General features: G+C 39.3%; 1 protein-coding gene across 2 annotated transcripts in view; it reads left to right on the forward strand.

Moving 5' to 3' along the window:
* LOC126298835 (AP-3 complex subunit delta-1) overlaps positions 1–12601 on the forward strand; it is a 234114-nt gene that overhangs the window by 88826 nt on the left and 132687 nt on the right. For both annotated transcript variants that reach the window (XM_049990312.1, XM_049990313.1), the window contains exons 9-10: positions 4289–4338; positions 4461–4510. In XM_049990312.1, the coding sequence (XP_049846269.1) occupies positions 4289–4338; positions 4461–4510 (100 nt within the window). The remainder of the gene's footprint in view (positions 1–4288; positions 4339–4460; positions 4511–12601) is intronic.

Consider the following 12601-nt stretch of genomic DNA (forward strand, 5'->3'; position numbering starts at 1 on the left):
TTGTGAGATCAGATGAATGCTTCCCACTTGAGCCTCATCCAATAATTCCTTCATAGCTGTTGATCTTAAATTAATTTTCAGTAGAGTATAGTAGTTTGTAACAAGATCTTTCACCTCTGTGATAATCTTTGTAAGGAAGACTTTTGGAAGCCTTCCTGATACAGAGCTGCCTAACCTGTGTCCGCAATTCACAGATATTGGTCAGAGTGGGCTGAACAAGTACAACCACACATAGGTCTCCCAGATGTTCTCATCTTATTTAGTATTTTTAATTCTTCAAAGTAAGGTACATATCAACAGTCAGTAGGATGATTTTGTGTGAAAGGATAGTATAGTCTTCTGCAGTATCCACCTGTTCTCTTCCAGTCACTGCAAACAACACAATCATTTCCCTGCTTGTCCTGGAAAATAAACAGAGCATTGTTACCCCTATTTAAGCTTTCTTTAGTGAGTAGAAATGATACACAACCTTTCCTTCGTAGTGTGTTGCATCAGAACTTACCGAAAAGTTTCTCATTTTGTTTTTCCCTATACTGGAGATGTGAATACTTTGTAACTCTCTTGTTCTCTTTTTTTTGACCATTTAAAAATATTTATCACAGACACTTCCAGCAACCAGACAAAAAGTTTCCTCCTCCACTTCAGTGTAGTCTGAAAAATCATTATTTTTTTAGCAAAGAAACATACTTTTTCCAGCTACTTTGCAGATGATGTCATGTCATAAAATGCAAAACATCAGGCCACCCTGAACAATCCAACACACACATTAATGCGGCATCAGGTGAGCTGTCATGATAAAATAGATGCACGTTTTATAGTTTTAGGCCTAAAATAGGAAACCAACCAAAATTCTATACAGTATTTTACAGAAATGACAAGAACCATAAAAATGACACTTAAGTGCCTGAAATTGAATGGGTGAATAATAATAACAATAATAAGAAAATAGGAGAATATTTTGCAGAAGGTGGAAGTTTGATTTCTTTCTTTCTTTCTTTCTCCCTTTGTTTTAAACTCAAATTAAGCTCTCAAATATGAAAAATGGCAAAGAAGCTTCTAACCTTGTTGATGAATATTTTGAACATAGTGTAAACAACTTCAAGGACTTTTGTAGTTCTCAGATAGAATGCTTACATGTAAAAACTTGAAAATTTTGGACCAACATATCATATGAAAATGAAATCAAATAAAATGGATTGTAGTGAAGTCAAGAATTTGAAAGGTAGATGAAGTATATATTCAATTGACATACATCTACATCTATACTCCGCAAGCCACCTGATGGTGTGTGGCGGAGGGTACCTTGAGTACGTCTCTCAGTTCTCCCTTTTATTCTAGTCTCGTATTGTTCGTGGAAAGAAAGATTGTCGGTATGCCTCTGTGTGGGCTCTAATCTCTCTGATTTTATCCTCATGGTCTCTTAAGGAGATATATGTAGGAGAGAGCAATATACTGGTTGACTCTTCAGTGAAGGTATGTTCTTGAAACTTCAGAAAAAGCCCCTACTGAGCATCTCTTTAGCAGAGTCTTCCACTAGAGTTTATCTATCATCTCCGTAATGCTTTCACGATTACTAAATGATCCTGTAACGAAGCGCGCTGCTCTCCGTTGGATCTTCTCTCTCTCTTCTATCAGTCCTACCCAGTACGTATCCCACACCGGTGAGCAGTATTCAAGCAGTGGATGGACAAGTGTACTGTAACCTACTTCCTTTGTTTTCGGACTGCATTTTCTTCGGATTCTTCCAATGAATCTGCCAGCCATCTGCTTTACCCCCAATTCATTTTATGTGGTCATTCCATTTTAAATCACTCCTAATGCCTACTCCCAGATAATTTATGGAATTAACTGCTTGCAGTTTCTGACCTAATTTATTGTAGCTAAATGATAAAGGATCTTCTTTCTTTCTATATATTCACAGTACATTTCACCATCCATGTTGAGAAGCACTCCCCACTCTCACATAAGTTTCCAATTAATGTCCAGTCACATTTTTTCCAGTAATTCCATACATAATACTTTTGTAACAAATGATAAGTAATTTCAGATGCAACATGTTTGTTTTGTCTGTAATGATCTTCAGATGTTTGCCACTAAGAAGCATCTGGAAAAGCAGTACTACTTTTGTCTGGAAAAAGTATGTGTCGTTATAGATTGTCATTATTTTGAACAGTAATTATATTTGACTATAATGACACACTCAATGCATTAGGCAGCTTTCTACAGTGACCAGCCTCTAATTTATCATATTCATCTCTTAAATTTTTATTTTAAGAGGAATAACCACCACTTGAGCCACAAAATGGTACCATAACGAGGCTCTTGTACTGTATGAGAAACAGTTTGGCTTTGGAAATATTGTTGATCACTGAGTAGGCCGTAGGATTGGAACTGGAGAATTAACATGTTTCACCCAGTTGGCTATTGGTGTGAGAAAGATAAAATAAATTAGAAAATGATTGGGCAGCAAGCATAGAAGTAACAGGAGAATATGTTTACATACACATAAAACTACAATAGAAAAATTCTCTTTCGTTAAAAGAATGCTGACTTTTCAATTACCAATCCGTAGTCATTAAGATTCAGACAGTTTATTTGCTAATGAAAAGCAGGCACAGCTGCAATATAAGTATGAAGTTAGAATTTGTTCTTCATGCACAAATCTGTATCAAATTTGTCTCTGTGCACCTTCTGTGGACAGCTATTTGTTGCTCTTGTCATTACCACACCACATACTTCCTCCAGCTTTACCATTATTTGTACATATATAGACTATATCAGACCCTGTTCTTTGCTGTATAATGTTGGTTCGTTAATTAGTAGCATCAGTTTCTGGAGTATTGTGAGTAATTCGTGTATTTTATGCAGTTTATGAAAATGTGAAGCAATCGCTTTCCATTAGTTTTATTATTGTGGAACAGTTTTTATCACTTCTGTTTTCATTTTCTGGCTCTTCACTTCTGTTGCCCATAAAGTAAAATTCTGCGTAAAAAATATATTTTTTTTATTGTTAACATGCTTCTCTGCATGGGCATCCACAGAAATTTATCCAAAAGGGGCATTATTTCAAAATTGCCATTTTTATTCAACTGATTTGATGAGTCTAGCACATATAGTGCCTCAAGAACTAAATTTGACAAGCCCTACAAAACTTCTCTCGTCTCAAATATTTGATATCTATTCACTGAGTATTTTTTTAGGTTGATTATTTTGATACCAAAATGGTAAGTATGTTTCATTAGTATACACCAGGCATATATTTTTATATTATTCCTATTAATATGAATACTGCCGGCCGCTGGTGTCCGAGCGGTTCTGGCGCTACAGTCTGGAACCGCGCGACCGCTATGGTCGCAGGTTTGAATCCTGCCTCGAGCATGGATGTGTGTGTTGTCCCTAGGTTAGTTAGGTTTAAGTTGTTCTAAGTTCTAGGGGACTTATGACCTCAGCAGTTGAGTCCCATAGTGCTCAGAGCCATTTGAACCTATTAATATGAATACTACCATCTAGATTTAGTGATCTGAAACTGCATCCTTCTTATGATTACATCCAGAATATTCAAAGAGTTACTCACAAAAATATTTTTATTCATATATCAATAATGTTAATTTCACTGAAAATTTAAAGTCTCAAGATGAGAAGAAACTGGAACAATTGAGAAAATACTGTTGGAAAAATAAATTAATAAATAAACAAATTTCAAATTAATATTCTTCAAAGTGGAGCAAGAGAAATAAACTTAAAAAGACTACATTATTTGCCATTGTTATCAGCAGCTCAAAATCTGTCATTTAGTAGAATAATAGGCAGTCACCAATGTACAGGATTTCTTTTTAATAAATAGAAAATTTAAGCACCAGATTAGATTACCCACCAACTCGTCTCACCTCCGCACATCTCTCTCCCCCCCCCCCCCCCCTCCCTGCCCTTGCGGGCACATATCCTTCTCTGTTTTGTTATATGATAGTTCAATTGTAATGAAAGATATATAGATTAGCTTAATACTATAGTGAAAATTCACATCTCACAGATAGGTTTTAATTTGTCAGTAATCTGCACCGTGTTCTCTGCCCCCCCCCCCCCCCCACACACACACACACACACACACACACACACACACACACACACACACACATCCTTCAGATCACACTGAGGGAAGTGTTGTGCCTTCTGGTGCACCCAGCCTCCTACAGAAAAATCATTTTATAATTTTCTTTTTATGACTGAAATTTGTTGTTGCTGTTTTATTCAGTTTGATATCTGATTTAAACTTGTCTTTTTGTTTCAGTACGTCTGCAATGTCTCTGCTGTATGAGTGTATCAACACTGTAATTGCAGGTATAAGTTATTTTAAAGTGATTCTTTTACCAGAAATGTCATTCACTTCATATTTTCTAAACTATTTCATAGGTTATTGTGTAGTGCAGCAATTTAAAGGCAGGATTTCTTTGTAATTTCAGTACTGATATCCATTTCTTCAGGGATGCCCAACCATAGTGCTTCTATTCAGGTAATTATTTATCCGATTATTATTTTACAGAAAATTTTAATATAGTAGTGTGACTGTACTCAGAAAAATACTTTTTCTTTTTGTTGATAAATTGAAATAGCAGCTGCCAAAATGTACATATCTAACCTTTTTCTCTTGAAGCTATTTTAATAGTTCTGTCGAGTACAGTTTTCAAACAGGGCTTAGAAACATATAATCTGTGAATAAAATATCTGTCCTTGGAAAAATTAATTGCATGTTTTGAAAGTATTTAAAAAGGTTAGTAATTAAGTGGCATAAGATAGTATGATACATTTAACTGGTACTCAGTAAGAGCAAGGTTCCAATCTCTACCGCACCATATGGATATAGGTTTTCTGTAGTTCCCCTAAAGCACATTGTGCAAATCCCATTATGAATCCTTTAACAGTACCATAGCTACGTTCTTCCCGTGTTGCTATTAAATCTCACATAAAGCTCCATATCTAATCCATTTATGTTGATAGGTTGTTAAACTCTATCTTGCCTTTCTTCATTAAGAGTGAATGTATTAACTACAGGCTAGTGACTACTGTAACAATGATTTATTGAGGAAAAAGAATTAATTGCTGCCTTCCTTGTGACTTTGTTTGATATATTTCCCATGGTTAACATCAAATTTTGTATAGTACATAACATGATGTCTCCTCCTTATGTAAAAAGGAGGACATCAGCACGAAAAACTGTGAAACTCATCATAAAGTTGTTAACTTTTGCAAATACTTCTAAAAACAAAAGTTGATCATCAGGAAGGAATTAGGTAAACAGTTGGCATATTCACAAATGTTGTATTGGTAAATTCCCCTCTATTCCTGAATGCAGTGGAAATTATTTAACACACACATTCAGTTCTGGAGGATCTTTGTCTGGCCCCCTCCCTGTCTCTCTGCCCCCCCCCCCCCTCATCCATATATCTGTCATTCTCCATCCTCCTGTATCTTATGCCTCATATGCCAAACTGCCCCCCCCCCCCCCGCCCGCCCAAAAAAAGGAAAAAAAAAAAAAACACAATCCTCTGCCCTCCCATTTTCTGCCATGATTACTCTTCCCTTTTTCTTTTGTGCAGCTACCCCCTCCCTCAGTATATTGGTACACCAACCCACTCCCCAGTATTATTCGTACTTGCCCCTCCTCCCAAGATTGTGTGAGCCTGCTCTTCACCCCAACCCCACTCCTTGTATATTCTGTACTCTACCCTCCAATACTTTTGTTGCTCCCCATAGATATTTTGGTTCACCTTGCAATCATAATGCCTCCACCCCTCTCCCAAAAACTTGGTTTGTCCGCTAAAATTTGTTTTGCCTCCTCAAATTTTGTAAGCAACCCCCCCCCCCCCCCCCCCAATCAAATATTGTGCTGTGCTTGCATTGTAGTGCTGCTTAGCCTTGCTTTTATAAGTTTCTTTTGTCTCTGTTTCTTTTTGTCCAGTATTAAATCTGCTAGAGAAATATACACTGGGATAAATGTTTAATCATATTATAACTATATGAAGAAGATGGTGACCTTAGCTCATTCACCAAATGATGTGTGTGATTGTTACAGCCCCATCTTCTATTTCCTACCAGCCCTAATTTACTCTTTGCTACACAACTTGGCCTCATTTGCTACACTTATGCAAGAGAAAATATGGAGCACGTGGGACTGTTCATATAATTCTCGATTTGGTGTAGTGATGCTAGTGGATAACTCGCGTGTCAACTTTACATTTGGGAAAAGCGAAAGAATCAGATAAAATTTTAGTATTGTAGTTGACAGAACAAGCACTGTAGCTTCAGTCGGCTCACTCTGAAGATGACCAGGAGGTATACAATCAAAATATTAGAAAGAGAAGAAATAGTCTATGTCTGCACTCCTGAAATTTAATGGATGTATTATTGTGTTATTTACAGTTCCTATCAGATAAGCAGTGTGAAGATTTTGAACACTGATTAATATCAGACTTTGTGCAAAAGCTTGGAAAACTGTCTTTCCATCTGAAAACAGTTACTCATGGGGCAATTTTTTTTTTTCTTTTACTGGAATTTGTACATATTAAAGTTATCACTGTCAAGTACACTTGTTTTACCATCTATTGATTGCATGTTTGTGAATCGGAGAACATTTGCAGTCAAAAAAAAGAAATTCCTTAGTAACAAGATGCTGCAAATTATCATATGAGGTAAGGGGTGTAATGCTCTCTCAATTTGTAGCCAGAAGCATCTTCTTGAGTAGTGCTAAATGGCTAGCATATACGGGTGTTCAATTAGTGCTAGCTAGGCGAAGGTTTGGTCAGCCTGGGGTTGCAGGACTGGAGGCTACCTGCTCAACACCTCCAGTTCTCTGTTAAAATTAGTATTACAGCAGCTACTATAATTTATCACAGTGAAATGTTGTGTTTTTTAAGAGAGCTCATGTGGTGGTCTGCTCAACCAAACTACAGTGTACCCTAGCTTTTAAAGAGATCCAGATCAGTCCTTCAAATTCGTCTAAAACTCTCCGTAGAGTTCATATACAAATCGTCAGAACCAACGTTCAAACCAATGAGGAAACGTAGGCAGCAAATTCTCCCAGTAAAGTGTCTTCTGAACAGAAAATTGTAGAGTAATTAATTATAGTTGATGTGTGAAATTAGTTTCGTATCACTACAAGAAAGGGATGTGTGTTTGAAACTTTTTCCCTTTTGGTATTCAGAAATCCTAGAACAAATTGTTGGATTGTATAAAAAATTGCTGGACATCTGTCCAATGCCTTTGAATTTTTTTTGTAGTGGTAACATTTACCTTCTGTCAAGCAATTACCGTGCTGGAGTAAAAACAGTTCTGGGGGTACTCTGCAGTAACTGAACTGCTCTAGTCTTTTAGTTTTAGCAAGTGTGTTGTATCTTTCAGTGAGATGCATTTGGAAACACCATAATTATGGAAATAATGAATAACCTACAGGGCAACTGCATTGAAGACTATCCTTCAGTTCAGAAAATTAGCCCAAGCATTTTAGAGGTAGCTTCATATGTCATAAATTTGGCCATATTACACATAAGATGTGAACTTTCAGTGTCCCTTCCATTCTTCCATTATACTCTTGTTGCTTGCCAGGCATAGATATCTTTCTTCCCTTTTATCTTAAAGCAGGAGTGGTACAAATTGGGAAATTAATTTGTATTACATCATGTATCGTTACTGTTAGTCCCCCCACCATTACAACCAGACTTTGCTGAATACTCTGTGCCACTGCTGATCTGCCTGGTTAGCTTATTCAGTGACCACTCACCAACCTCTCTGCTGATCGACTCCTACTGCCCACTGTTGTGATCAGAGATGCATGTTTACACATTTTCACAACTCATCAATGCAATTGCTTGCTAGTCTTGTGTACATATTGATATTCGGGCTACCTACTCACACCAGATTATTGTTTATCATTGTATTTCTTTGAAAGCTGTGCAGAACAGACCTTGGATAAAAATATATATGTTACCTGAAGATTTGAAAACTTCATTCAAATACACATTAATCACCACCTCTGTCTCCTCATTTCGTACTGTGTTACTTCTTGCTTTGTAAACATCTCCTTTATTAACCTTCTGTCTTTCCAGTTTATTCCCACATCTTTTAAAATTCTCAGCAGTGTACTCCAGTTGAATCTATCAAAAGTCTTCTCCCAGTTAATAAAACAAATATGCACCCCCTTGTTCATTTCTATCATTCTTTCTCAAATTGTCCTCATACAACATGTAACGCCTCTTGTTCCTTTACCCTTTCTAGACCCAAATGGGTCTTTGCCAGTATTCTCCTTTATTTGCTTTTCAATTCTCTGTAGTATGACTCTTGTAACAGACTGAGAAAACTAATTGCTCTATAATCTGCATTCTTTGTGTTACGCTCTGTACATAAAGGTGGTGGAATGACATTAAGTAAATTTTGAGGCCAAATTCCTGTGTCATAAATACTGTTCGCTACCTCAATCAACCTGTCCATTGAATTTGGACCTAAGACTTTCATTTTTCTCAGGCGGTATTTTGTTACAGCCCAATGCTAACCTACCTCCCTCCCTCCCTGAATCATTTTCTCCCATTCTCATTTCAATATGATAGCACCTTCATTTTGTTCACCTTCATCCTCCAGAACCAGCATGGTGTTATGAGCCTGTGCACCATAAAACTCTTCCATGTAATCCATGCATACTTCCTTCTCGTCTTCTATAGGTATTATTTCCTTCCTAGGTTTAAGTTTCCCTGTTTGCTTATTTTGCTTACTTCTCTTCTTGTTAAAGATTTTACTGTTTTGAACACTTCCTCCAATTTTCCTCTTTCTTCCAATCCTTCTATTTCCTCACGTTGTTTCCTCATCCAATCCTCTCTATCCACACCAATTAACTTTCTTAGTTCATTGTTCAGTTTTCTGTACTGTCTTCTACCTTTTTCCGGATTGTCATTTCTTTTACATTCCCTGTGCTCATCCATTTTATTCAATATACTCCCAGATATTCGTGGTTTCTTGCTTCTTGTTCTTTTATCTCTCTGATTTGTATTTCTGATCCTTCCAACATTGTATTTCTAATGCTATTCCACTCTTCAGTGACGTCCATACTTTCCCTTTCCCTTAAGTGTTGCAATTTATTTTTGACTTGGTGATTTTAAGAAACAGTAAAGCTCTCATTCTTCAATTTCTCAACATCTGATTTCTTTATATGTTGTCTTTCCTTAATTTGCGGTTCAATCCCGCATCCGGCCATCCTGATTTAAGTTTTCCGTGATTTCCCTAAATCACTCCAGGTAAATGCCGGGATGGTTCTTCTGAAAGGGCACGGCCAACTTCCTTCCCCATCCTTCCCTAATCCGATGAGTCCGATGACCACACTGTCTGGTCTCCTTCCCCAAAACAACCAACCAACCAACCAACCTTAATTTGCTGGAATCTTATCCTAATATCTGCCATGAGTAAATTAAGGTTTGTATCAGCATCTGCACCTGGAAAAGTTTTTGCCATCTTAATGCTATTTTTAACTCTGAATTATTATAACAAACTCTCATATGTATCAGTATCATGAGGAAGAGATGAGCATTTAAAGAGATGTAAGGCAAGGAAGCACACTGTCACCAAAGCTATCCAACATGTGTGGAGAAGAACTGATAGGTAAGGCTATAAAGGATATAAGAGGCATTGCAATTTGAGAAAAGATAAAAGGCTGTAAAGTATATGGATGATTAAGCAGTGCTGGCAGAATCAAAAGAGGAGCTACATAAGATGTTGAGGAGTATTGCAAGAAGGGGCAAGGAGAGTGGAATGGAGATAAATAGAGGAAAGGCAAAAGTGATGAGAATAAGCAAGAAGGAAGCTCCAGTTAACACATTCCTAAATGGAAAGAAGATACGACATGTAAAATGGTTTCCTTACATGAGGAATTTAATGGCATGGAATGTCAGTGTACAGGAGAAATAAGGAAGAGGATATCTATGGAAAAGAGATCACTTGAAAAGGTGAAGCAGTTACTAGTATCTAGAACTACTCCAACTGAACCGAACAAAAGATTTGCTAAATCTTATATATTGAGTGTAGTATTATACAGCGGTGAATCATGGACAGTTAAAAAGAAATAAGAAAGATGGAAAGAAAATTTGAAAATGTGGCTATGGAGAAGAATGCTTAAGGTGTATAGGACTGAGATGCTTAAGAATGAAGAAGTAATTGAAGGAAATAGAGGAAGAAAGATGATTATTGGAATTGATCAGAAAGACGAAGACATATTGTCTGGGACATATACTGTGTAGGAAGTGTCTGCAACAAATAATGTAGAGGGAAAAGTTGAAGGAATGAGAGGAAAGGTAAGAAGGAAATTGTAATGATGGATGACATCATAAGAGGATGGACATACAAACATATGAAGGAAGGTGCTCAGGATAGGACATCATGGGTGGCTTCAGTTGAAACCTGTCATAAGACACACATACTAAACAAGAACACATTAATAAGGAACGGATTGTTCAGGACCTCAGAGAGTTGTGAATTGATTAGGTATTATTGTAGATTAGAGTAGGACTCGCCTGTTTTCAGTCTAAAATGAATTAAAGAGCAAAAAGTAATTATCCACATTTCACTACCCCCTGCAGGTTCGGGGGTTAGAATAGGCCCTCAGTATTCTCGCCTGTCGTATGAGGTGACTAAAAGGAGTCTCAAACGTTTCGGCCTATATGTGATGTCCCCTCTCGGGTTTGACCTCCATATTTCCAAATTCTTCTGAAGAGTAAGTCAATTGGGAAAGGGCGCCTTACATGGTGCATTGTGTCCATCGTGCATTGAGACCTTCAGCCAGTTTTCTCGCCGTCACATTGCCGTCCCGCTCGTTCTCCATCTCTTGGGCGAGGATACATTCCTGTGTGCGATTTCCACCATGCACTGTGTAATGTTACTTTTTGCGGAGACGACAACCATGGACTTCTTTGCACCTAATATCCAGCACGGCAGCCAGCCTGTTGTGATGGGGCCGCCATGAACCCTGTTGGTTGGAGCCCCCTGACAACACAGGGATTGCTCTGCTGATGCCTGCGCCGTTAACTCCCCATCTATTCCAAGGAATATATGCCTATCTCCCTGGGGCATCAGGACTCCCGACAATGGCCATCCTGCCAGGTGGCCCTTGCTGAGGCTGTGTGTCGCCCGTGGGGAGGGCCCTTGGTTGGAGTGGGTGGCATCAGGGTGAATGACCCACAGTGAAGTGTGGTACATCATCTCTTGGAGGTGGCCAGCTGCCAGCAGTCTCTAAGCATTCTCAGGCTCAATTCAATGCTCAGAAATACAATCCCAAATCGTTTCCCTCTCTGGTCACACGGTGGGAGGAGCATCATAAGGCTCAGAATGGCAGTGACACTTATTCACTCTGGTTCCTAGCTTGCACGAGAGCTGATGGGGAGTCATTCATGTCAATGAAGCCTCAGTTCTTCGTAGAGCATTTAGAGGAAATGTTTGGGTAGGTGGAGGGTGTGTCCAAAATGCACTCTGGGTCAGTATTGATAAAAATGGCATCCTCTGCCCAGTCATGAAGGTTGTTTGCTTGTGACAAGTTGGGGTATATTTCAGTCACCATCATACCCCATAAGAGTTTAAATATGGTCCAGGGTATTATTTTCCATAAGGACCTTCTTTTGCCGTTTGATGGCGAACTGCGCGCCAATTTAGAGTGTTGAGGTGTTCATTTCGTCCAGCGAGTTCATCGGGGTGCGAAGGATAATCAGATTGCTACCAGTACCTTCATCTTGGCCTTCGAGGGTGATACATGACCAGAGAAGGTCAAGGTGATGGTCTACTGCTGTGATGTCAAGCTCTATATCCCTCCCCCAATGCGGTGCTTTAGGTGCTGGAAGTTCAGCCATATATCTGCCCACTGCACTTCCAGTCTCACATGTTGAGATTGCGGATGCCCATCACATCCCAGTACTCCATGTGCCCCGCTTCCCATATGTGTCAACTGCGGAGAGCATCATCCACCTTGCTTGCCAGCCTGCAGGATCTTACAGAAAGAGCAGAAAATCATGGAATATAAGACCCTATACTGAGGCTAAGAGTAAATATGAACGGCTCTATCCTGTGCGAATGACTTCCTCATATGCCGCCACTACGACAACCTTGATAGCCCCATCAGTTCAGCGAATTGCAGTTGGCTCACAGAGCCATACAACTCCAAATGCCCCCTTGCCCATGGGGGACACTACTCACCCTGTTGCTCCTGCACCACCTATCTTGGGAGTAACACCCCCCCCCCCCCCCACCCCCACCCATTGGGAACGTCCGTCCCCACTTCTAAGCCGGAGAAGTGTCCAACTTTTTCGTCTCCTCTTGCTCGCAAGGGGTCCCTTGGGACCCTCCCTTCCCAGGTTTCCACAAGTGGGAAGGATGACGCCCGGCAGTGGCATAAGTGGCTACAAGCAGCTGGTCATAGGGCTTCGCGATCCTCATCTGTCCCAGAGACTGAATCAGTGGAGCCCTCCCAGCCAGTGAAACCGAAGGAGCAGCGAGAAAAGTCCAAGGAGAAGACCTCTAAGAGGAAGGAACTTGTGGCGGCACCCACCCCACCGCAACCTGCAAGCTCTGCGTCTGAGGG

This window comes from Schistocerca gregaria, chromosome X, assembly GCF_023897955.1.
Source record: "Schistocerca gregaria isolate iqSchGreg1 chromosome X, iqSchGreg1.2, whole genome shotgun sequence".
Classification (NCBI taxonomy): Eukaryota; Metazoa; Arthropoda; class Insecta; order Orthoptera; family Acrididae; genus Schistocerca; species Schistocerca gregaria.